This window comes from Clavelina lepadiformis, chromosome 5 (genome assembly GCF_947623445.1).
Source record: "Clavelina lepadiformis chromosome 5, kaClaLepa1.1, whole genome shotgun sequence".
Lineage (NCBI taxonomy): Eukaryota > Metazoa > Chordata > Ascidiacea > Aplousobranchia > Clavelinidae > Clavelina > Clavelina lepadiformis.
In genome coordinates this window covers 13,900,628-13,925,192 of record NC_135244.1, presented here as the reverse complement: position 1 = coordinate 13,925,192, position 24,565 = coordinate 13,900,628, and the positions used below count along the sequence as shown (strand labels likewise).

Below are 24,565 nucleotides of genomic sequence, written 5' to 3'. Positions count from 1 at the left end.
GTACACTGTGGGTTAGCAGCTTATTTTACATAGCTTGTTTTAATGTAACAAGCAGGTTTGAAACTATATATACTGTACACACTTATGCAGGTTATATATAGAAAAATTCTAACTAATGCATAATTTTAGATATATTATTAACAACCAAATGTTTGATATGTGTTACGGTAGATTGGTTCTCAAGACTAATAGCATTTCAAATTTGTGTCGCTTAATCGCTTCATAAAAATGCTAAAAAGTCCTGCTGTTTAGGCTAAAAGCTATATATTCATTAATGATTAAGTACGGGTATGTATAAAATGTATTGAAGTGCACGACCTATCTGCAAAATAGTGCCTATTAAATATCGAAAAACTGGGTTATAAGTGCCTATGCTAACGCTATAGGCAGACCCTAAAAGCTGAACTGTGGTCATGTTATTGTGTCTCCAATACATTTATGCAATTAAAAGGCATCTGTTGAATTGCTTGATAACGTTAGATATATACTTCCGTTGTTTTTTTTGCTATTACTGCTTTTTCTTCAGTTAAGGTAACTTTAATGTGTTAACCCAAAGTAAAGTAATTGTGATAAATTACAGACTGTTGCTCTACTTTTGTTAATGCAGTATTTTACTCTGGGTAGGCTAAGGTCATGTTGAAAGCTTACCCACAGACCTAGCTCCCGGAATATGAATCCAATGACCATGAGCAAATAATTTCCATGTCAGGGAATCATTGGTTTGGTTACCCTGCAACAAATTTGTTGAAATATATATATACATGTCTCCGACTATTATAATAAGAACATTGCAAATGGTGACATTGTTGGTTTTAACTTTTTGTATAAACTGTTAAGTGATGTTATTGTTAGTGTTAATTTTAAAAAATATTTGGAATATGTTTCATGATTCAGGTTTTTTCACATTGATAGTGTTTATTAGGAATATGGCTTGGTTTAATGGGTCAATCACTGAGGCAATTGCAGAATCAAAATCAAAATCAAAACTTTTTGTTGTGTACATATCAGGTAAATACAAGGAATTTTTTACTTGCCCTTGCATATAATCACTTACAATTTCTACTTTTTTATCTTAAAATAATATAATAAAAAAATCTTCATTTAGATCAGTTCTTCTAGGCCAAGAAAGTTTGGAAATCATTCCATTTTTGTCCACTCCATTCATAGTCATTTAATTCTCACTATGAAAGTGATTTTGTAATTTTTTTCGAATTTGGAGATTTCTGCAAAACCATTCCTGTTTTGTTGTCCTCAAAAGACAACATAGAAAAAAAGTAAAGTTAGTTAGCATGTTTAAGATATCAAGGTTTATATATTCAGGTGAAGATGGCCTCTCCAAGGAGATGAATCAAGTATGGGAGAAACCTGACGTACAAACACTATGCAAGGCAGAGTGTGTGTGTTTGCATTTGGATAGTAAGAGGTATGATGTAGCGGCACAAGTTTAACCGTTTGTATTTTGAAAGTTGATTTTTCATTTCTAATGTTTTGTATTTATTCTTTTTTTTTTAGTGATTCTTGCAAGCAATTTTCTGAAATTTGTATCCTTCAATTCTGCTTTTAATGAAACGACATATGTCACTCTGCATGCAAACAGGCACATACTGTTTAAGTAATGTGTATGCTATTGGAACAGTCAATAGCAAAAAATAATATACCTGTACTACATTATTTTGGTCATTTCTCCCTTTATTGTGTTTTCGAAATGAGTAACAGACACAATGGTAGAAATTCTTGCTATTTATTCTATTAAAGCATAACTTTCATTTCAAACTGAATGCATTGATTTGTGACATGTAAGTCTGGATGCAATGATATAACATTCGAATGTCAGTTGACTTTTCCTTGACAAGGTTTTGTAGATCCTGTAATAGTCATTCCAGTTACATATTTTATTGGCAAAAATGGCTTGCCAATAAATGTTATTGGTGGCCTTCATGCTGCAGATGATTTGCAAAAGGAAATCAAGAATGTATTGAAAGTAAGTCCTTTTTGTAGCCTTTATCAGTAAAAAGCAACAGTATTTTAATTGTAGGCAGATACCTTTATCACATTCCCACTTAATTTTAGTGGCATGTTGCTTTTAGTTTTTACAAAATCTCATAGATTTACATTTTAATAGCATCAATTTGGTAGGCTTTGAATTTTATAGGCGCAGTCAAACTATTCAGCTTCTTTCAAACTTATTACAATAGGCGAGATCTGCTGATAAACCAGTTGCACCATCTGATGATTTACCATCAACATCACAGCAGGTTACTGTTCTAAATGACAACATGTCAACTCAATCAACTTCTAAGCCTGAACAAGCAGGTTAAATAAATCATTAGATTGTTAATTGTACACACAACAAGGTTTTATCTTTTGTAATATTGAGGCCTATGATTTTCTCTAAAACCTGGTATGTAATTATCAATCTGCAGCATTTTCAGATGAAGATGATGTTGTTAGAGTGGAAACTACTTCAGTTGTGGAAAAGGAAAAGTCATTGGAAGATACTAGGTACTTACTGAGCACAAAATTGTGTTTTACAACCCAGATTTTTTCCTAACATTGGTTTGTCGTTTTTATCCATGTACATTTGTTACAGTTAAGTTACAGCTTAAGTTAACATTTTTGTATGCGGCATCATAACCATTTTGCATTTAGCTGTTGCTAGGTTTCTTATTATAAGACTGGTACGGTGGTTGCAATATTATTAATCACTTCTACACATTTTAACTACTAAAGATAATTATTCTAGTTATCCTGATTTCTTAAATTTGTTGTGGAATTAGATAAATAACACTCGATCTGTTGTGATAATTCCGCGATACTGTTGCCAGTCATTATTTGCAGGGATAAATTTAGAGACCCATTCAATGATGGCACATGATAAAAACATTGGGTCAATAATCTTTTTGCTGTAGTCGCATGTTTTTCGACATAATGCAGACTGCTTTGCGTCTTTATTTTATAGAATTTGTTTCTTTGGTATCCCTCTTAGTAGGGATGTGCTGCGGGGAAGATTATTCCAACACGAATATCGTATAGATCGAAACGAACGAATCCCAGATCTAATCAAATTAGAACAAAACAATGAAATTTCATCCAAAGTTGTCAATTTTTGTTTGTAACATGACATAATCGATAAACAAATTACTTTGTTTCAAAAAATAGTATTTAAAAAATGATAGAAAAAGCAAAATCGTTCGAATAATGACCTTCATTGTAAGTAATGCTGCTTCTATTTTAGCTTTGTCGGGAAACTAGATCCTATTTTTTTTACCAAATTCAGTAAATTTGTAAGTAATGTTGTTTTCGGGTTCGCTATTGTAACTATTCGTGTTCGCCCGAATATTTCACAAAGACGATATTCAGCGAATCTCTTCAGTTTGGGCTCATATCAGCTTTTTTCTCAATAGCAGTTTTTATTTTTTTCTCAATTGCATTTTTGACTTGAAATACAAGTGCATTGTATTTGGATATTATCGATTTACAGAGATGTATTGTCAACATCAACTACCCCACAAGATGGCAGTAATAACAAGGCGAAAGAGGCAGCAAGGCTTCAGGAGAAAATGAATCAACGGCGAATTGAAAAACACAAACAATCAGAAGAGGTAAGTGGTTAAAAGTCTACAAACTAAGTTCATTGTAATTCAGCTAACATATTTTGCCATGTTGTAAGTTGACCCGTAAGCAAGAAATTGAAAGGAGAACACTCGGCAAACAGATGCAATCTATGAAAGAGAAACAAGAAGAATTAAAAAGAAAAAAGGAGGCAGAAGAAAGAAAAAAGGAGAAATTATTAGAAAAGTATTTTGGGTTAAAGTAGGATAATGCTTGGAGGAAAAAGATTTCTTAATTTCGCGTTTTTGTTGTTTTCCTTATTACAAAATGTTTGTATAATTTTATTATCTTGACATAGACTGTATTTTTCTTGCCTGTACTTCAAAGTTTTTGTTCTTTTAATAAGGGAAGCTCTCGAACGTGTCCGGGAACAAATTGCTCGTGATCGAGCGGAGAAAAGCCTGAAGTTCAAGAAAGAACAAGATGCAAGACAAGCTGAAATGGAATTGAAAAGATTAAAGAGAGACGCGGACGTAAGTGAGGAGGCACAGAGAGTCAAAAGAGAGCGAGAGAAATTTTCAAGAATTCAGGTAAACATGACAATCCAGTATTTGCCATGTGATTATCTCTCCAAAATTTGTTCCATCATAGTACTAAGTAAGCTACTTAGAATTAATATCAGTTGCTTTGCTGGTCCATTGCCACAGTAAGTTAAATTTGTTGTTATCGCAGTATCGCCTTCCCGATGGTTCGACAGTCACGCGACAGTATTCACGTGATGCCACCCTGCGTTCATGCATGGATGATTTACAAGCACAGCCCGTATGCCTTCCACAGTCTTTTCAACTTGGCATTATAATTCCACATCGCGTATTTCAAACCGAAGACGAAAAACGTTCACTTGCTGATCTTGAGTTGGTGCCAAGCGCCTCCCTCTCTGTACGACCTAAGGTACTTGAAGAATGCTACAAGGAAAAATTCGATTTTTAATGTTTAAGTTAAGTTTAATATCAAGTTCAAATTAAGAACTTATGAAGACTTATAGCTTCAGATTAGCAAACATGAGCTTCGTTCTAGTTCTAACCGTGTGATAATAATTTGTTTAGGTTTCCAAAGTGGAAAAAGGCGGCCTTGATAAACTATTAGCCATTTTTATGTTTATTATTGCCTTCCCGTTCAAATTATTGGCTTCAGTTTGGAATTTTTTTACCGCATCCAACCCTCCGCGAAACCCCAATCCTGTCGCCCAAGAGCAACCCGACAGCAGTACAACAACGTCCAACTCCAAGTAGGTTAAAGTGATCCAATAAGATAAAATCTTGCTCATTATCACTTTGGACATTTAAAAGTGCCTGGGGTTTTCAACCTTATCGAATTTTGTGTGTTTGAAGCGAGTCACGTCTGAGACGGCGCGACGTCGGTGGGAAAACAACGAAGAGAGAAGGGAACATGCATCGCCTCGGTGATATTGGAAAAGACGACGATGAAACAGCAACTTGGAATGGAAATTCGACCCAACAAATGTAGTTGGTTCTGAATACCAGCTGTATCTGGTATACGCTTACGAAATAAAAACAATGCTTGGTGCAATCTTATGTCGCGTATGTTCCAAGTTCGATGCTTTATGCGTGCGCTTGTAACATACTATTTGGCAGTGAAGTAATTCATTTGCCAAGTTTTATTCCCTGTAATTTCACGGCAATATGCATTGAAGGTTTTATTTTACGTGCAAAGAACATCACATAATTTTGGTGAATTATGTAAAGATGATGACTCAACGCCATATCTTGATGTATTGTGTTGATATAAAAAGTAAATCAAACCGTTCCGTGAACTGTATCAGTGCTTAAAAATAACGCAGCAATCGGAGTCTGATTGTCGACCTAAGCAATTAGCCAGCAGAAAGGATAGGTAGAGGCCAGGGGTTTCCCCGCAAGGTGCCCAAAATAACATTACCGAAAATGAAAAGCCCTTTTGAAAATCACCAATAATAAGTTTTTTTCCAGGTTTTTATTAGCTTGAAGTTTTAACGATACAAAAAGCAACATAATTTAGAAATGTAAAATACACAAAAGTAAACAGCTGGTGAATATGACATAATTATGAATATAACAACATTTGAGCAAATCCAAAAGCATCGCATAATGCCATTTGCAACTACTAAGTTACTACTTTACTATTAATGATGTATTTAAGGTTATTACTAAACGATTAACTTATATCAAATTTTTAAACGATTAACAGTAGTAGCCACCACGGCAGCTTGTATGACTCAAAACCGAAATGGCAAACTTACTTAGTAGCCTATCAAGCATCGATATAATAGACATGCAGTGAAATAAGGCAAGCATTTAAATACGAACGGTGGTGCACGATGCTTCACTTTTAGACAACGGTACAGTTGCAACATGTTTTACGGTATCGAGATCAGGTTTTAGGTTGAGTATCATTGCATGCAGCTTGTGTATAAGGCTGGGGTCCTGAAGTAACAACGGTAAAACTGTCATCATTGACCGGACTCGTAATAATGGGGTCTTTTCTTATTTCTTGCGTTTCCTGGATACATGGAAACGATATATTTAGGGGGGTGGTTTCATCCTTTGTGAATTCATTTGAGCTTTTTGTGTTGGGGTTGTCCGGCAAAGAATCGATGGATTTACTGGATTCAGTGGTGTAGGAAGGTGGGGAAGTTGGATGTTGACCTTCCTTTCCAGGTTTCTTCTTGGCTCTTAGACATCGGCAAATTAACCAAATAGCCAAAAACAAAATCAGCACCGCCAGAGCCGCTGAAACCACTATCAACACTATTTTCAGGGTTTCGATTTTATTTTCCAATTCGTCGCCATTCCTTTTCATTTCATCAAATCGCCTCAAAGTTTGCTGGTTCGAGTTTTCAATGGCAAGTATTTGGTTTTCGGATTTGCTGTATTTGTCTTCAAGCCTGTCTACATGCTCTACCACATCTGGTATATGGTACTTGACGGCGGTGTAGGTGGCAGGGCAGTTAACACGACACATTTTTGGGCTAAATTTCTTGCAGAGAGCTTCGCAGTCCTCACATTTCCCCGTTCCACCATCATAATACTGTTCAGGGGGACACGCATAATCTTGCTTGGCCTTTGCCTGAAAAGCTTTTCTGACTACAGCTGAGGCAATGTCAGCCATCATTTCTTTTCGGCTGGACATTTTTGAATTCAACTTCCTTCCTACAGTATTGTTTTGGGTTTTTTCGTTTTTCTTGTTTTTCGCTAATAAGTTAATTTTTTCCGAAAGTGAAGATTTTCTTCCTGTTTCGCTCCTGTCAGCTTTGCTGGTAAGAATGACCCCAAGCAAAATGAACACGAGAAGACTTAACTCTTTATATGCCATTATAACGAACGGGCTGGGACGAAAATTACGCAACGCTTTCGAAATAACTTTGAGACGACTAATTCCCCTTCTAGAAATTTCTCGATCCTTAAGCTGACGAAACGGCAAAAATATCCATCCGGTCAACCACCCACGTAAGCAAAAAATGGGGAATACCCTCGGGAGATTTTCTTCGGTGAAATGTTATTGAGTGATACGCACATTTGCTTTGCTGAAAGTTGTTCAGCGTTTGGTTGTCTGGTATCGAATGTCTCATGTATTTTTACGAATGGAAAATAACAACGATTACACTTCTTTCCTTCCATACCTGTATGAAAATTGTGCAATACGATCTGTGTTCTTGTGAGACGACATGAATTATTCAGTTGAGTACAACACACCTCGCTACGCAATCATGCAGACCAAAAGCTAACATATTTTACTTCTATAAGTCTTTTAAACTGACAGGGCTTGCCACCTAACAATAGCTGAGTAGCACAGACCACCAGAAATTTGCGTGGGTAGATTCAACATGATATTTGAAAAATGTTGCAAAATACTTCCAATGAATTTTATGCTACAGTAAACTCGCCAACAAGTTATTTTATCAGGTATAAGGAGAAAAAACAGACTCCTTTTACAGAAAGGATTATTGTGTTTAATTTATCATAGCTACCTTTACTTTACACAAAATGCGTGAGCTATATCTATAAGTTATATGTCTTTGTGTAAACGTTAAAATGTGTTGTTAAAAACGCAAGAGGTTAATGGTTAATGGTTAACCTATTAATTACTAGAACCGGCTAGCTTTGAAAAATATTTAAACTTAACAATGTAAGTTCTTTATGCATGAAGAGTTTTGACGCAAAATTTTGGTTTTTTTCAATAAAAACAGCGTCCAATCGACAGGCACCATGAATCTTGCTTCTGACGGTGCGATATGGGCAGGTGCTTCAGCCTCAGGTGTGCTCTTTCTGGTGTTGATTTCTCTGTTGTTTCTCCTGCGAATTTTTCGCCGCTTCTTTGACGAAAAGAAAAAGAAGTTAACCATAAACGCAGCCTTTTTTCACGACCTGGAAAGAAATGCCATCCTTGAAAACCCGAAAATTAATTCTACGAAACTGATTCCCAACCCGTTTTTGGCTACAGGAAAACCAGATACTTGTGACGTATTTTAATAAAAACATTTGTCGGGTTTCGATAATAATGAATGCAACCTTTGGAGGTTGTGACAAAGAAGTTTATTGTGTTGTAAAACAAATCCAGAATCCAATATTATATGTAAGCTATAATTAATTCAGCTAGACGATTATTTTTGATTAACTTTGGTGTTTTATAACTTGTCGATCTTTCATCAATAAATTTTATTAATAAAGAAAAAGTGTGATGATCTGGATGAAAAAATATGATCAGGTGATAACTTAAACAGTAATTTACGTACACAGGTCACATAAACAGTTTGTTGATGCTTTTTAAAAACGATCAAACATCGTATTAAAGCACATGAGGCGCACCAATGAACTGAGATTTTGCCCATTGTTGGAAGTCCAATTTTGTCATAAGAATTGTCTGTTTCATTTTTAGTAGTTTCAGCCAAGACCCAACGACTTTATACTGAACGTTATAGCCTACTTGCAGGCGGCTGAAGAGACGTTAATAAGCTCGACTTGATGGACGTTTGGATCACATTTTCATTTTTTAAGCATCGATTAGTAATGAAAAATGGCCTGAAATTATTGATTGCAAAATTTTACAAAATAACATCTTAAGCCACATTTTCTAATGTTGCCTCTTTTTTTCAAGCATGTTTGCTGTATTTTCACGCCCGTGGCAAAACGCGTCCCAAAGAAGTGGTGCTTTTGGGGGACTTTTTAAGTCTTAAAGTATAAATTTTGGCTTAGACGCCGGACATAGAAGCCCAGATCTAAAATTTTTCATGTACTGTTTCAGTCGAAAACTACGGTAAACATTACGTTTGACGCCGTGGAATAATAAAAAGGTTAGACTGCAGGCCCAAGGAACGTGAGTTTGGCACGATGTTGAAAATGATTCACTATTTGACTACACGTTATTTATAATGCCCTTGGCATATTTTCAGCCGCTTTATTTGCATATTATTTGTTGGCGGCCAAGGCGTTGCAACCACGGAATTCCACCCTACGCAATTGCACGCATACAAGATTGCATTTATAACCTACAACAAAATGTTGCATCAACGAAAGGATAAGACTAGCAAACGATGTTGAAATACCTACTCAGTAGTCTGTAGAAATTATAGGATAATTTCAACAACAAATGAGATAAAGACATCTTTATACAAGAACACAAACAATGACCAATAAAACAGTAATGAAAAAACACGTCTTTCATAGGCTGCTTTTTCGATCGATTTTAACACAAAATTATTACATTTATGCAAACAATCAAGATCTCTGCGAAGTAACTCTACATTAGTTACCTATATATAGGTCCTACTTATGCAAAAGTGGAAACCCGTCTTGAGTGGAATGCCGTATGTGCAATTACCATGAAGCCATTTTCGTTTAGGGTTAATGTCTTGGTGAAGTAATATTGGTAAAACGTAATTGGAATGTTTCTATTACCCTTCATGGAGTAATCACTTGTCAATCATGGTCAACTGGTTCTTTGTCTGTTGTCTTTAAAAACAGCAAAAAAGCAATGGAAAAAAGATGTGCAGGAGAAGTGTATCGTGTGATATTCGAAAAAGCTTTTAAATATCACTTGACAAACGAACGGTCCTATAATTCTTGGGGCGTGAGACCCCGCATGTGAGGATGTACCGATATTTAATATTTGTTACATGTACACACTGATAACGCTATTCAGTGATCATAGGGTGCAACAAAAAGCCAACACTTCTAGTTTCCTGGATTCACAACAGCAATGATTAACTTAAATGAGCCCTGTATCGTTTATTTAGTGCTACAGTATGTTACATTTTCAAAATGACAAGAAAACTAATAGAATAGAAACAGCTCTGATGCATTATTTCCTTTCACTTTGATTTTCAATTTTTTCCAAGCCATAGCCAGGTTTTGCTAAAACACGTCACATATGTAAAGGTGGATTTTTTTACAGAAACTCATAAAGAAACGATAGCTAAATCGTACGTTAACAGGGGATCAGGCCATTCAAAATGCTTTCATTAATTAATTATCTAAGAAAGGTAAAACAGGCATAAATGCATGTATTCTTTTGAAAGCGACTCCTTTCACCACAGGAAGACTAACGTTTCATAAGAACGTTTTTTTTGAGCCATCTAAACTTTATACTTTTCTTCTTTCCTTAAAAGCTTGTTTTTGCGCGGCTTTCTTCTCTTTTCGTGCTTTTTCTCTAATATTTTCCATATACTTCTTTAACATTGGATGATGAGAAGGTATTTCAAAACCAAACTTTTCTTGCGCCTGTTGAACTTCAATGGTTTTCTTTTGTGCAGCTTCCAATTCTTTTTGCTTTGTTTTCTCTTGTTCAGCGTGATATTCCTCAATCCATTTGGGCATTTTTGCCATATTTTCTGCTATTTTCTCCTGTCTACAAATGGAACAAGGTCAACATCACACAAAGGGCTTTTACTGGTTCCAAGCAAGGGCACATTGCGCAGGAAATAAAGTTGTCTATAACATGAAACTTAACCAAAAATAACCGGCAACAAAACTTACAGAAATTTTACTGAACCTAGAATTTTACTGCTTCGAGACTGTGTAAAAGCTAACTACAACACAAGACTATTACTTTGCTTATACCTCTCCGTTTCTTTTTGCTGCTTTAATGCTTCAGCTTCTTTAAAGTTATTTTGCATTTGTTGCAAAGTAGGCCACCATTCAATTTCAGCCTCAGTTTCACGCCTGATGGTTTCCTTGCTTGGAAAAAGGGTGGAAGTGTCCACACCAGACTTAGATCCATATCTGTGAAGTTATAAAAATTCATCTTAAGAGTGTGTATTTTGGCAGCCTAAGAAGCTCCTCCACAAACACATAAAAATTCTAGGAAGAAAACAATGCCACTCAAAGTTATACATGTAAACAACAAACATCATTTAAACTGATACTGACTACAAATAAAACAAACAACGATTATAAAAGGATTTTAGATCCCATGCTATTTTCCCAAAATTGTGATTATCCAAAGCCAAAGTTATTTTCGAAATAAGTATTTAAAGCTATGTTAGCCTACAATAACAATTTACTTTTGTGAAAAACAAATTATCACTTCCACAAAAACAACGATAAAAGCTGAAAATCCTTACTTTGCCCACAGTTGGCGTCTTAGTCTAGAACGATGTCTATCAGCATTGTAATAAGGGTTAAATTGAGGGGATATTACTTCATCAAGTTTTGGTGCAATCATATGACGATGTTTTTTCAATCTTTCGTCAATAGTTTCCGGTAATGGTGGTGCTAAATACTCTGCAGTCTATGAATGAGTTTAAAAGGGAATTTAAATCATACAATTATGGCAGTTGATACAAGTATGCAACCCCTGGAACAGGTGACTCACACTTTGTGAAGTCTAACACTGCAACTTTTATATCATGTCATTTTGTGGAATGTGCCAAACTGAACAAAATTCGTAAGATTACAGATAACAAGTTTAAATGTGAATTTATGTGAATCCAGATCAGCTAGCTTGACTCATTTCGTTTAATTAGAGAACGGTACCTGATGAGCAAGGAAATCATGCCTCAACAAACATGTCACTTTGTTGGGAAATAAAAGAAATCAACCCGTTTTTTACTTAACTTTATCAACTATGGCTAGAACACAAAGCCGACTACAACAAAAACTATTTACTTACCTGCTGATAAACAGCAAAGAACTTTCTTTTCAACCTCCAACAATGTTTGCAATGGAAAACACGATTTAACATTATTAAACTCATTGATGAAGTTCTCAGTTTAGTCCACCACAACTTAAAGTTAATCAAACAGCATAGACTATATTTCTTGACATTGATATATATTTTATCTTCTTTGTATATTTGAAATATGTTTTTGTCTGAAACAAACATAATCTCTTTCAGTCATTATTTTGCTTTACAGATTTTTTAGTTATTAGTCGCATTGCTGGTTTATCTAAGATTGGTCGTATAATGTGTTTTCTTATTGCAACATAAATAGGAAAATGGTTTGATAAGTCATGTGATATGATTCCCGAGTAACAGCTATCCTGATTTTGATTATTTGTATAAATATGGTCAATCAATACAGCGAATGCTTCTGTTACTCTTGTTGCATGTTGAATAAGATTAGTAGCCCCAAAACTTTGCACTAAGTCATAGTATTTTCTAGTTTGACAGTTATTGCTGATTTTTGATAAGTTAATATTAAAGTCCGCTCATTAGTAGTAATTTTTTTGTCCTATTTGAAGTAAGCAATTTGAGAACTTAACATCAAATTTTTCACGGTTATGCAAGGGTTTTTCACTGATTTTTGATAAGTTAATATTAAAGTCCGCTCATTAGTAGTAATTTTTTTGTCCTATTTGAAGTAAGCAATTTGAGAACTTAACATCAAATTTTTCACGGTTATGCAAGGGGTGTCTATATACCACGCCTATGATAACACTTTTTTTATGAAGTGTAATTTCAATAAATAGGTTTTCACATCTTAGAATTTCAAACTGCAAGTCACCTCGTAGTTGATGGTTCAGACTTTTATGTATATATATGGCTACTCCACCGGTACAGTCGAATCCGGTTTATTGCATTCTGGATAATCGCATAATCTGTTTTATCGCATAAAGAGCGCAAATCCCAAACCATAGTCTATCATTTGTAAAGATAATACTTCGGTTTATCGCATAGTGGTTTATTGCATAATCCGCTTAATTGAATAAAAATGAAGGTGATTTATTCCATCATTCAAAAGTTTTTCAAAGATAAAATTGAAAACAACATACACTGGGAGCGCACACGCAATGCATAAGCTTTGCGACTTGTACTGCGCTTTGTTATAAAACAATCAAACAGACAATGCCAAATTTAAGCATTAACACGTGGCTTTCAATACGCAGACATTAACATTCGCATTGTTCTAGTTTCATTTAAGCGTTGCGTTAAGATGATGCCGTAATATGTGAAGAAGTTTTACGAAAAAAACAAGTTAAAAAAGATGACATCAACGAAGAAAGCTCTGCTGACGCAATCGCAGCGACTACACCAAAAAATAAAGAAGTTCTGCATGCACTTGATACAATTCGCCGACGACTACAGTTTGAAGGGGCAGACTAGGCCACATTTTTTCGTTTACAAACACAAATGCAAGAAAGCGTGAAAAATAAAATTAAACAAACAACAATCGCGCAGTATTTTTCTTGATTAAACAATTAATGTTAGAGCGTTTTGCATGTTTGAATGAATGGTTGATCGCAATACACAATAAGCGTTAGTGTTTTGCATGTTGACGTTTTCACATGTGACCAGCTTCGCACGTCAAGTAAGACAATAAGTGGACTTTGCACTTTCGCATAATTCGTTTAATCGCATAAAAAGGCTTGGCAAATTGACTATGCAATTAACCGGATTCGACTGTATTAGAATATAAGTCCCTACAGGTTAAGAAGTAATCGTTTAATTCTACATTACTGGGTCTTATTTTTAGCTTTGTTTCAGATACACATATTAAGCCTGGGGGATTTTTTGATAAAGTTAAGCATTCATGTAGTTTGTCTAGATTTTTGTTTAGACTTCTAATCTCAAAATGCACAACACTACAGCATTTTTTGTATTTATTAGCGTCATTATATATGCATTCATCCATGCTTAGATAATTTTCATTTTCTTTTTCAGAGCATTTGGATGGGTAGATGAAGGAATGGAGTCATGGCTGTCACTTTCACTAGTTAGGGGTAAATTTTCATTAATACAATTCCAACAAAAAAGGGGTCATTGGAATCAGCTAATGCTCTAAAATCTGATTTTGACATATTGAGGCATTTCAGATGTATCCAATACTTAAATATCTTGCAAAAATACAGTTTTTTTTAAGGTTTTCTTTGCAAAATTTACAAATAAATTTCAAAAGAATCGCATTTGAAGGGTCAGCACTTAAAAACAAACCAATCATCACTGAATAAAATAATAAGTTAATCAAATGCAACATCTACGCATCCACAGACATGGATTTTCATAAATGATGCACAAAGTTGGACATACCTGAAGCACATAGCTTTGCATAGATGCACATAGTTGATGTACATAGCAGCACAAAGTTGCAAATAGCTGCACACACAAAAAATAAAGGGTTCGTCGTAACCCATAACTCGGAAAGGGTCTATTAAGAGACTCATTAAGGTTACATAATGTAAGTGTGGAGGACTGAACGTTTTTTCAGTAAAATAGATGCTATATATATTAACTACCGCCTACCGGTCTTCTTTGCTTCATTTATCTGTAATTACACTTTTCTGGGTTAAAATTCTATCAAGCGCAACAGCAATAGACCCTTTCCGAGTTACCACCACCATTTTTTTGGACGGCACAGTTTTTTCGATCTTCCAATCTGTACTTAACAGTGACAATTGTCGACCCACTTTGATTCTTTTCTAAATTACAAGTGTTCAGGGCATTGAAATATTGAATTGTAAAAACTTCGCTTAAGTGAGTGACGTAGAATATGAATTCCGTTATGCGATAAAAAATATTTGAAAATATGTTGCTAATTAGTTCTTATTTTACAGTGATTTGAATCGTATATGCACTGGACTAGGCCTAGTTCGAAATTATGTCTAAGTAAGTGGTCAGCGAAGCATGTGATGTAAAATGCATAAGAGTTTGCATGTTATCTGTGGTGTGTTACAAAGGCTAATTTTGTTTTGCATGTCAAGCAAAGTTTAAAATAATCACCAAAAAGTAAACACAACCTGATTAGTGATTACATTAAAACTAGCTACAGATACCACGAAAGCTCTGACGCATTTTACGTTGCATGTTACACTGACCACCTAACGTGACTTCGTATCAAACAAGTCCAGGGTGTGGGATTGAAATCGCTGTAAAATAGGAACTAGGCAACATATTTTCAAAATTTGTTTTTATGGCGTAAAAGAATTCATATGCTACAGTACTCATCTGAGCCAAATCTATACAATCTGCTAGGCCTAGTGGTAACTCATAAAAAAACCAAAGTGGGTCGACAAGTTCCATTGTTAAGTAGGCCTATAAATGATAGAAAAAATATTGTCAACCAGACAGTAACTCGGCAAAGGTTTATTCTATAAACCTATCTTTCTATGCTGGGGATATTAAAACATGTAGGTACAAGCACAACATCCGCAACCTTTCCACAACTAAACAACAGCATGCCGGGCGCACTCGGCCGAACAGACATTTCTTGAGAACGTATTTTTCGATGCAGTATTTTACCATAATCACCTTATTATTTATATTTCAAACAGGGAAGACTTTCCTTTGTTTTTGGAAGCTTTGTTGAGTTAAAATCATTAAATTTTTTATGTTCTAAATCTAGTAAGCACTTAAAAATGTAAATATAATTATTAATTAGCATTTGGAACAGTAATTTTTTAACTAGTCGATTACATTGATGTGTCTTTACAAAAGTAGCTCGCACGTACTCAAAAATTTGGGCACCGCTGACTAAAACCATTGTAAATCCGTTTGCGTAAAATTTCAGTGTGGATATTTAGCATTAAAGCCAGTGAAATGATTGAAAAATCACCTCAATATTTTATCATTTTTACCACAATATTTGAGTATATTTTTTAAAAATCCAATTTGACAAATAAACGTGCCCAAACCCTCATGAAAACATATTAAATATTTTATGCGTTAAGGGTATTCCCCGTGTATGGTTTACGTTTGTTTCATAATTTTGTTGAGATAATAGAGGCTTAGGAAAAGTTTGTAGAATATTACGATTTGTTTGTTCGAAATATACATTAATGGCCTGATAAATATTTGGTGCTGAGAAGAGAGAGAACTGCAGATGAAATATACACTGGATTATGTAAGGAATGGCTATGATTCACGCGCATTTTTCCGCTCGTTTCTGAGATATGTTTTCCCCCAGCAGAATTCCTGCATTCTAACAGCATCTGCGCAAAATTCGGAAAAAATTAACATTTGCGCAGAAAGAACCGCGTCTGGTCAGCGAAGCATACGATGTAAAATGTGTAAAAGTTTGGCGTTACATACGCTAATGTTGTTTTGCATGTCAAGTAAAGTTTAAAATAATCAACTAGAAGTAAATACAAAACGAATTATTACATTCACACGGTTATTACGTCACATGACAAACATAGTTTTCTGTTATTGCTCAGTTTTGGAAAATGACAGTGTGAGGCAAGAGCTTTGTGCAAAGTTCACACACATTTTAATTGCGTTTACCCAGTGAATGCATAAAGATAAAAAGTTAAACATCAATGTTTTGTGTGCATAAATATACCAACAACGTAGGTTGCGTAATAACGTAATTTGCACCAAACGTTCGTAACAGCTCCGTTACGACCGTTATGTAATTATTGTCAATTATGTACAACCGTATTTGAAAGGGAAGAATATTAAGAAAATTAATAATAGAAGAATATTTCTAATTGATAAAAGAGTGGTTGTATGAGCGGCAAACGAGCTTTTTTCTTTACAAAAAGAGCGAAAACACGAGCAACTCTCTTTTTTCATTGATGATTAGCAAAAGATAAAAGAGGTTAGCAAAGAGAGTTGGCAGAATTGAGATATAAATTTTCTAAATACCATTTTAGTTTTTGACTTTATGACACTTTGCCTGCATGATATTTTACGCTTTACAAACAGTTTACAACTAACTTAATCGGCCTGCTACATATATACCTTCATTTGCTGGCAAATACAATGATGTTATTTACCTAGTTATTGATAGATTTGTAACAATCTCAGCCACAAGGTTATTATCTGGTTAACATTTTATTTTTTTTGCCACCATTGCCATGTTTATACTGGCTCAATTTAACAAACTCGCAAGTTTAGGCCTTCCCTTGATAGATGGCTGTTGACAACCATATCAAAGCAACAAATTATAGCATGCACAGTGAATTTTAAAGCGGACCATCTTCCTAGGGAAATGGTCTTCATTGGCCATTGCCCCATGTTTTGTGCTCAATCATCTTGAGTTGATAGCAGGCGATAAACTTTATTTAAAAAACTACCAGATGTACCAGAAGGTGTTATTAAAGGTCCAGACCCAACTAAACAGCTTTATTGCCTAGCCAGCTTATCTATATTACTATTAGTTAAACATTATTAGTCATAACATAATTTATCTATTAGTATTACACATTTAAATTTTTCAATGTGTTACATCGTTTGATGCTATAATTTTTACAGAAGTTTTGTGTAGTTTGGGAAAAAATGTATAAAACTTTTCCTATCTATCTTGTTATCTTGGCAGCTGTAACTGTGCTAAACTTCAAGCTTTGCCAGTGTGAGTCATCATTTAAAACACTAGCTCCAGTAAAGAGTTATGTAAAAGCAAACACTCAAACGAAAGCAGTGCAAGCATTAATATATCGTGTGCTTGGTGATCGGAGCAGTGAGGTTATAGTTGAAGTTCAACCTTCATCAGAATCGAAAGATCATGCATACGTGAGTAATAGTTGCTGTATAAGCATTATGAACTACTTTATTAATGGAGCATTGGTTTTTTATTGACTTCAGTTATGTACAGTTGATTGTGATGGAAGTACTTGAGTATTTTATCTTTTTTGTAATATGTATCATACTTTTTTTGATATTACTTTTGATTAAAATATGTGTTGGTTTGATGATGATGATCAAAATTTATTCGGTGACTTGCTGCTTTTTACCTGGATTTTTTGAAGATACATAACTACCTTGATAAGTTGAAGATTACTGGAACTAGTGGGGTTGCCGTTGCTTTCGCTTTCAATAAATACCTTAAATATTACTGCAGGTAATTTGCCTTATAATATTATTACTGTACCAAACTTTGAATCGAATTTAAAGTATTTCAAAATCTCTTTAAAAATTATTGCAGAAAGCAGATTTCTTGGGCAGGTGATCAGCTTGAACATATTCCTCATCCTCTGCCCCATGTTCCCGTTACAGGGTGGTCAATAAAAGCTGGAGTAAAATATCGATATTATCAGAATGTATGCACTGTTAGTTATTCGTCTGTGTGGTGGAACTGGACGAGGTATTTAAATTTATTAGAGAAACTTGTGAATACTTTAAGACCCTTTAGAGTTTAGGTTTTGCAATCAGTGACACTTTAGTATATTGTTAATAAAACAGCTTCCTCAAATAGTTAAACTTTGTATCAATCAAACGGATGAAATATATGGCAAAAATAGATCAATTTTACAACTAGTGGAACAAATTTCATGCTAATTTATCCTAAGCCAAAGTGTAAAGTTATATCAAAGTTATTAGCAGCTAAACACAAGTTTGCCCTACATGCTTTATTTTATAATAACCAACATTTTGTGAGTCTTTTAGTGAAATACTGATGAGCCTTTAGTGAAATCTGCTTGATTAGGTGGGAACGTGAAATTGATTGGATGGCGTTGAATGGCATTAATCTGCCACTGGCTTTCACTGGACAAGAAGCCATTTGGCAAAGGGTCTACAAACAACTTGGTTGCACAGACAAAGATTTAGATGAACATTTTGCTGGGCCAGCCTTCCTAGCCTGGTGATTCATAAGTCTATTAATTATACATTTGTGCGAATTTGCTACAGTAATCTTTTTTGCCCAAAATATAATCTTACATTAGTTTCTGGAATCGTTAAAATGCACTGTTACTTTTTAACTGATCACAAAAGTTCTGTAACTTTACTCTACATAATTAGTAGTAGGATTGATTTATTGCCTACATTGGAAATGATAAGTATATAATGTTTTAGAATCTAACGTGTTTGGCCTGAAATATTTCTTCAAGTTTATGTATATAAATCAGGTCTACTAGCTTCACATATATTTTGAAAACAATAACATATTACATTACTTCTTTTTCAGGGGTCGAATGGGAAATATCCATGGTTTTGGTGGACCGCTGCCTCAATCATGGAAGGAATCTCAACTTGCATTGCAGCATAAAATACTGGAACGAATGCGATCACTTGGCATGATTCCAGTTTTACCTGGCTTTGCTGGACACGTTCCAGCTGCCATTACACGTTTGTATCCAGATGTAGGTTGTTGTGTGTTACTGTTATATCTTTTGTTGGTATTCTGAGCAATTAAGATTTTTCTTTGAATTGTTGTTATTGTTTTTACATAACACACTGGCAAGAGAAGTAATGCTTTTTATTGTTAAAAAGGATGTCATTGCTCATTACTATTTTGTTGTATTTGCAGGCAGAAGTATCGAAACTATCTTCCTGGAGCCATTTTAACTGCACTTACTCTTGTACTATACTTCTTGAACCACATGATCCACTTTTTCGGTAATTCCATGAACCCAGTTAAACTTAATGGACTGTTTGAAAATATTTTAAATTGTAAATACGTAAAGTGATAATTTATTATAATAACAGCAATTTGTTAAGTGTTAAACTTAAACACTGAGTATTTTGAAAATTTCAGCCAGATAGGCAGCATGTTTATAGAAGAGCAGATGAAAGAATACAATGGCACCAACCACATATACAATGCTGATACATTCAATGAAATGATTCCAAGATCTAGTGACGTTGGTTATCTGGCCAATGCCAGCAATGCGGTTTATGAAGCTATGGCCAAAACTGATCCTGATGCGATTTGGTATTTACACTTTCAAAAACACTTTACACTTTATTTAATTATTTTACATCAGATTTTTTTATTTGTCCAGTTATTGTGTTGTGTTTGCGCAAGTAGGTGCTTCCACTTCAATTCTGTTGACTTACTTTACAATGATATTTTTCATTTGGTATTAAATTGGGGGAAAATCATTCTGTAAACTTCAATGCATAATATTTAGAGCAGTTAGTGGTTCTGAGTAAGAATGAAATAACCAAAACATAAGAAAAAATTGCGTTTCGTTTCTAACTTGAAACATTATCAATGCGTGTAAAAATGAGTATATAATTTTGAAAATTTAAACTTCTTTATTTTTTGTTTATCCGTGCAATTTTTGCTTATCTAACTTGCCCATAGCTTGAATATTGTCTTGAATTTGTATTTTTTTTTCAGGCTCATGCAGGGATGGTTGTTTCATAGTGCACCATACTTTTGGAAATCACCACAAATCAAAGCTTTGGTCACCGCTGTTCCGCAAGTACATTAATTTTTAACCATATAAATTACATAAAGTAACCTTAATCCGTACCTCCATCTTGGCATATGCATGCAATTTGTTCAATTAGTAATACTATATGGGAATTTTAGTTTGTTTAAAATTAATCGAAGTTTAGTTATCATGTTTTTTTTGAATTTCATTCATGTTTTATCACTAAAAATGCTTTTCAGCTTCAATAACTCATTAAAGTGTTAAGAACTATGTATATAAAAGAAATGCATTTTATTTGGCATAGCGTTTAAAATAACTTTTATAATCTCTTAGCCACACACAGAGTATGTGCAGTAGTTCTATTTGCAGGGGCGCATGCTGATACTAGATCTTTTCTCTGAAGCCTTTCCCCAGTACCCACGTACCTATGATTATTACGGACAACCATTTATTTGGTGCATGTTGCATGATTTTGGTGGCAATCTGGGTTTTTATGGGAAGATTGAGATAGTTAATCAGGTAAATTTGTGGACGTTTCAAGAATTTCATATTCAAAAAATAAGGCTTTATACATTAATTTCAGAGCCCTTATGCCACATTGCATGCGAATAATTCCACCATGGTTGGTACTGGTATTACACCAGAAGGCATTAACCAAAATTATATAATGTATGATTTGATGCTTGAGGTTGGGTATAGTGTGCAACCTGAAAACTTGACGTTTTGGCTGGTTGAGTATGCTATGAGAAGGTAACTTTTAAGTTTAAGTATCATTGTGTGTGTTTAATACAATACTGTATTTGACAGCCTGTGACCTAATTCTGTGTTTCTTCAACATTTTGCATCCTGGTTACCATTGCAATGCAAATATTTAATTTTATTTTCCAGATATAATGCAGACAATGTTGATGCTATAAAAACCTGGCTAACTTTAGGCAGTTCAATATACAATGATACAAGTATTGGGTTTCCAGCAAAGTCATTAATACGAGGAAGTCTTGTGAAAAGACCATCACTTACCACCACAGAATTGCCATATTGGTATCAGCGTAGTAGGTACTACATTCTTGCTATTTAATTTTGAATATTGTATATAATAACTAAAACTGCTAAATCAAATGCTTCTCTTGCTCTATATAAACAACAATCAGTTAAAATATGGAATTAGTTGGTAATTGCTTTTGACAACTTGAAAATAACACTTTTTTAAGTCAACTAGTGTGAAGCTTCTGTTGCTATAATAAGTACAACCACAATAATAATATGATCAATAATTTAAAAAGTAGCCATAAATGGCTTAACTTATATTTAAAAGCTTTTATCTGTCACTCAGTCTTCGGTCAGCTTGGGATAGTTTTGCTACTGCCCTGGATAATTTAGAAGATATCGAAACCGTTAGATATGATTCGGTGGACATAACTCGTCAAATGTTGCAAGCAATTCACAGAAGCATTTACTACAATATGGTTCAGGTTAAGGAAGTGCGATCTAAGAATATCAGCTCTGGATAAAAACCCAACAAAGGATTTGATTACTGAACAGAAATGATTAGACTAGTGCATTTGATGGCTGTTGTTTCTAGGAATACAAGCAAAAGAATCTTTCCAATGTAGAGCAAATGGGATCATATATGCTGGATCTTCTTAAAGATTTTGACAGAATACTTTCAACTGATAAGCATTTCATGATGGGATGTTGGATTGCTGATGCAAGGGCATTGGGAACTAATGACAATGTAAAGTACCGTACTTTTTAAGCCAAAACTAATACTTTTACTTTGTTAAAAAATTGGATATTGCTTGGTAAAGTAGACATCATTAAAAAAATAAAAGGAAGTTTTAGTAATAACTACGGCAGGTTTTTTATTGATTAAAAACTCCAAAACAGTGCCTTTAACATACAAAAACAATTGACTTTATTTATCTAACTAAAATGTATCTAAACACTTCAATATTTTTAAATATTTTCATTATAATGAATACTCAACCAACAAAGCAATAATGTTAATATTGGTCCTACCACCATGAAACTTTGTATGTATGGTTTTCTCACCATTCTCTTTCATCGTTTTATCATGAAAATGACTGTATTCTGTTTTGAGATTTTTTTCAATTTAACTGTCCAATTTTTTTCTATTAATTAATTAGCATTTTTTTATAAATAGGAAAAAGACCTCTATGAATATAATGCAAGGAATCAGGTAACTCTATGGGGCCCAGACGGTGAAATAATGGATTATGCAGATAAGCATTGGGCCTCACTTACATTGAATTATTACTGGTCAGTACATGTGTACTATTGAAACGCTTTAACTATATTATGTTAATGCCTGTTTTTATTTGGATATTTTACTTATTTGGATTTAAACTTTTGTTTCTTTTATTTATGAAAACTATAAAATGATTTTGGGCTAAAATATTGAAGTCTTTTTAAATTTGCTAGGCCGAGATGGGCTATGTTTATTTACCATTTGGAACAAGCTTTGGTATATGATGTTGCTTTTAATTCAACAGCATATAATAGCAATGTATTTCGCAATATTGAAGAACCATTTACCAAGGACAAAACTGTATTTCCCACTGTTCCAAAAGGTAAAATTTACAGCTAATGCTATTGTGACGTACTTCATAAATCGTTTGAAACCGCATTAACACGGAATTGCAGCCATGTCAAATTTACACATATTACCATAGTGAAAACATTTTTTTTAATACAAAATAATAATTATTATAAAAGAGGAGTTACCCCACAACAAATTATGCCTATGGGTGCAATACCGTGGTGATTGTATCCTACAGGCTACAAACATCTGTGGATAGGTATAATAGAATGCTTGTCATATTTATGTAAATTAACGTCTACTATGTTGTTTTATACATGTGTGTGTGTGTGTCTTCAATGCTTACTTGCTTAGTAGACTTTTTTCTGTCTGTTTAGTTAAATCAATGACTGTATATCATGTTTCCATCCACAGAACATCCTATAACTGTGGCCAAAGAAATTTACTTGAAATGGAAAGACATGCTGCAGTAACACAGGCAGCCATCAATGCAATGATATTTTTATTTGTGTCACACCAAGGTTAATATAATGTAATTTCAATTTCGGTGCATGCCATTATTTGAGATTCTGTGCAATTGTTTGTTTCCTTATGGCGATTTTAGCTATTCTTCATATTATGATGCTCACCTTTCTAAAACCGCAAGGTTTGCAATATCTGACTAAACATTCATATTTTTCATTCTTTTTCGTGATTGGTATGTTAAATCTTTATGAATTATGCTGTGCTAAATTATGATCCAGCAGAGTGCTTCTGACTTACACACTGAATTTTCCAAAATGCTGCAGTTTTCTGAGTGAAAGAAAATGTTTGATTTGTTTTATCTCACTTACAATGCTGCAAAAGGTATAAACTATAGTCCTGAATGTGCAAGTGTTCCTCAAATCATCATGTTTAAATTATAAAAGATCGCACAATTATGAAACAGTTGGAAAAAATGAAATGTGAAAGATCAATATACTGTTTCCTGTTGTCTTGAAATTTTCTTACCCAAATCTGTGGTTTTTAAATTAGGTTTGATCGACCCCCAGGGCTTTGGTGATTCGATTCCACTGTGTTCATGACACACTCGCTGTGTTGGTGATATATGTTTTTGCAACCCCAGTTTAAATCATACCTACTGAGTGGGTTTGCAAAAGTTTGGTCATGTTTGTGTTACTTACATTAGTTTGCAAAAGGGAAAGTTTTCCCTGGACTAAAGATGTCAAAAATTAACAGGAAAACACAAGTAGCCTGGTAAATCTTGTCTATGCCATGATGTTGTTTTCTCAGGTGGTCGCTGTTTTGTGAGCTACAGCATTACGTAAGAATGTACCAAGTCATCTAATATACTATATGCAAAAATGATGTCGTACACCATTTCTGTTTTCGAAATTGACAACTAAGTATTCTTGCTGTAAGTGTAAAACAACAAACAAATGGCCATTACATTCGCCACGGTCTATGATGGTGATCAAACTGTTCTCAGATAGATCACTATGTGGGTTGTCATAACTCATGTAGATACCTATGTTCTACATCTTTTAAGTCATGCAAAAATGAGACAACTAACAGTTTAGCTATAAGTAATAAATAATTCTCGACAAGAAACAGTTTCCTATGACAAACAAACCACTGCTTGCCAACCTTTTTTAGTCGCGACCAAATTTTAGCTGTAAAAAAAATTGACAAAACAACCTTACCACAACGCTAAGTCTAAATCAAAGAAATTATCGTACCTTGTCAGTCACTACATGAAGGTTAAAAAGGCTCGTTAGCTAGCCTGACACAATAAATTTGTTTTCTGAGAATCAAATTTGGTACGCTGTGTAATCCTAAGCAATTTCAAAATGCCAGGTATTCCAAACATTTGCCTTCACTCGAGTTGTGTAGTTTAGATTCTGAACACTTCTACGTTTGGTGTGATAGTGAGTTAATCACTAAT

At 34.2% G+C, this 24,565-nt stretch overlaps 4 protein-coding genes across 5 annotated transcripts; 2 read left to right on the top strand and 2 right to left on the bottom strand.

Annotated features, from left to right (window-relative positions):
• The first annotated feature begins 852 nt into the window (after positions 1-852).
• LOC143458747 (UBX domain-containing protein 4-like) lies at positions 853-5,378 on the top strand. Its single transcript, XM_076955599.1, has 12 exons — positions 853-1,008; positions 1,321-1,423; positions 1,513-1,541; positions 1,863-1,981; positions 2,196-2,313; positions 2,424-2,502; positions 3,482-3,602; positions 3,671-3,798; positions 3,959-4,142; positions 4,285-4,503; positions 4,659-4,840; positions 4,944-5,378. The coding sequence occupies exons 1-12, from the start codon at positions 879-881 to the stop codon at positions 5,077-5,079; spliced, it is 1,548 nt and encodes a 515-aa protein (XP_076811714.1). The 5' UTR covers positions 853-878; the 3' UTR covers positions 5,080-5,378.
• A 167-nt stretch (positions 5,379-5,545) lies between these two features.
• On the bottom strand, positions 5,546-7,002 carry LOC143458748 (uncharacterized). The gene has a single exon (XM_076955600.1). It carries the CDS (start codon positions 6,919-6,921, stop codon positions 5,980-5,982), a length of 942 nt encoding a protein of 313 aa, XP_076811715.1. The 5' UTR covers positions 6,922-7,002; the 3' UTR covers positions 5,546-5,979.
• A 2,806-nt stretch (positions 7,003-9,808) lies between these two features.
• LOC143458749 (large ribosomal subunit protein mL64-like) lies at positions 9,809-15,233 on the bottom strand. Of its 2 annotated transcripts, none has more exons than XM_076955601.1 (6): positions 14,287-15,233; positions 14,074-14,191; positions 11,716-11,915; positions 11,168-11,334; positions 10,665-10,826; positions 9,809-10,452 (listed from the first exon to the last, which is right to left on the bottom strand). In XM_076955601.1, the coding sequence occupies exons 1-6, from the start codon at positions 14,302-14,304 to the stop codon at positions 10,188-10,190; spliced, it is 930 nt and encodes a 309-aa protein (XP_076811716.1). In that variant the 5' UTR covers positions 14,305-15,233; the 3' UTR covers positions 9,809-10,187. The 2 variants fall into 2 exon arrangements, with proteins under 2 accessions (XP_076811716.1, XP_076811717.1); XM_076955602.1 differs by having other exon boundaries at positions 14,074-14,139; positions 14,287-15,228.
• A 2,006-nt stretch (positions 15,234-17,239) lies between these two features.
• LOC143459340 (alpha-N-acetylglucosaminidase-like) lies at positions 17,240-23,988 on the top strand. Its single transcript, XM_076956441.1, has 16 exons — positions 17,240-17,493; positions 17,730-17,821; positions 17,906-18,064; positions 18,407-18,562; positions 18,887-19,061; positions 19,229-19,317; positions 19,457-19,633; positions 20,045-20,129; positions 20,451-20,600; positions 20,665-20,831; positions 20,970-21,137; positions 21,415-21,553; positions 21,664-21,816; positions 22,246-22,361; positions 22,524-22,672; positions 23,056-23,988. The coding sequence occupies exons 1-16, from the start codon at positions 17,260-17,262 to the stop codon at positions 23,112-23,114; spliced, it is 2,268 nt and encodes a 755-aa protein (XP_076812556.1). The 5' UTR covers positions 17,240-17,259; the 3' UTR covers positions 23,115-23,988.
• Positions 23,989-24,565: the final 577 nt, after the last annotated feature.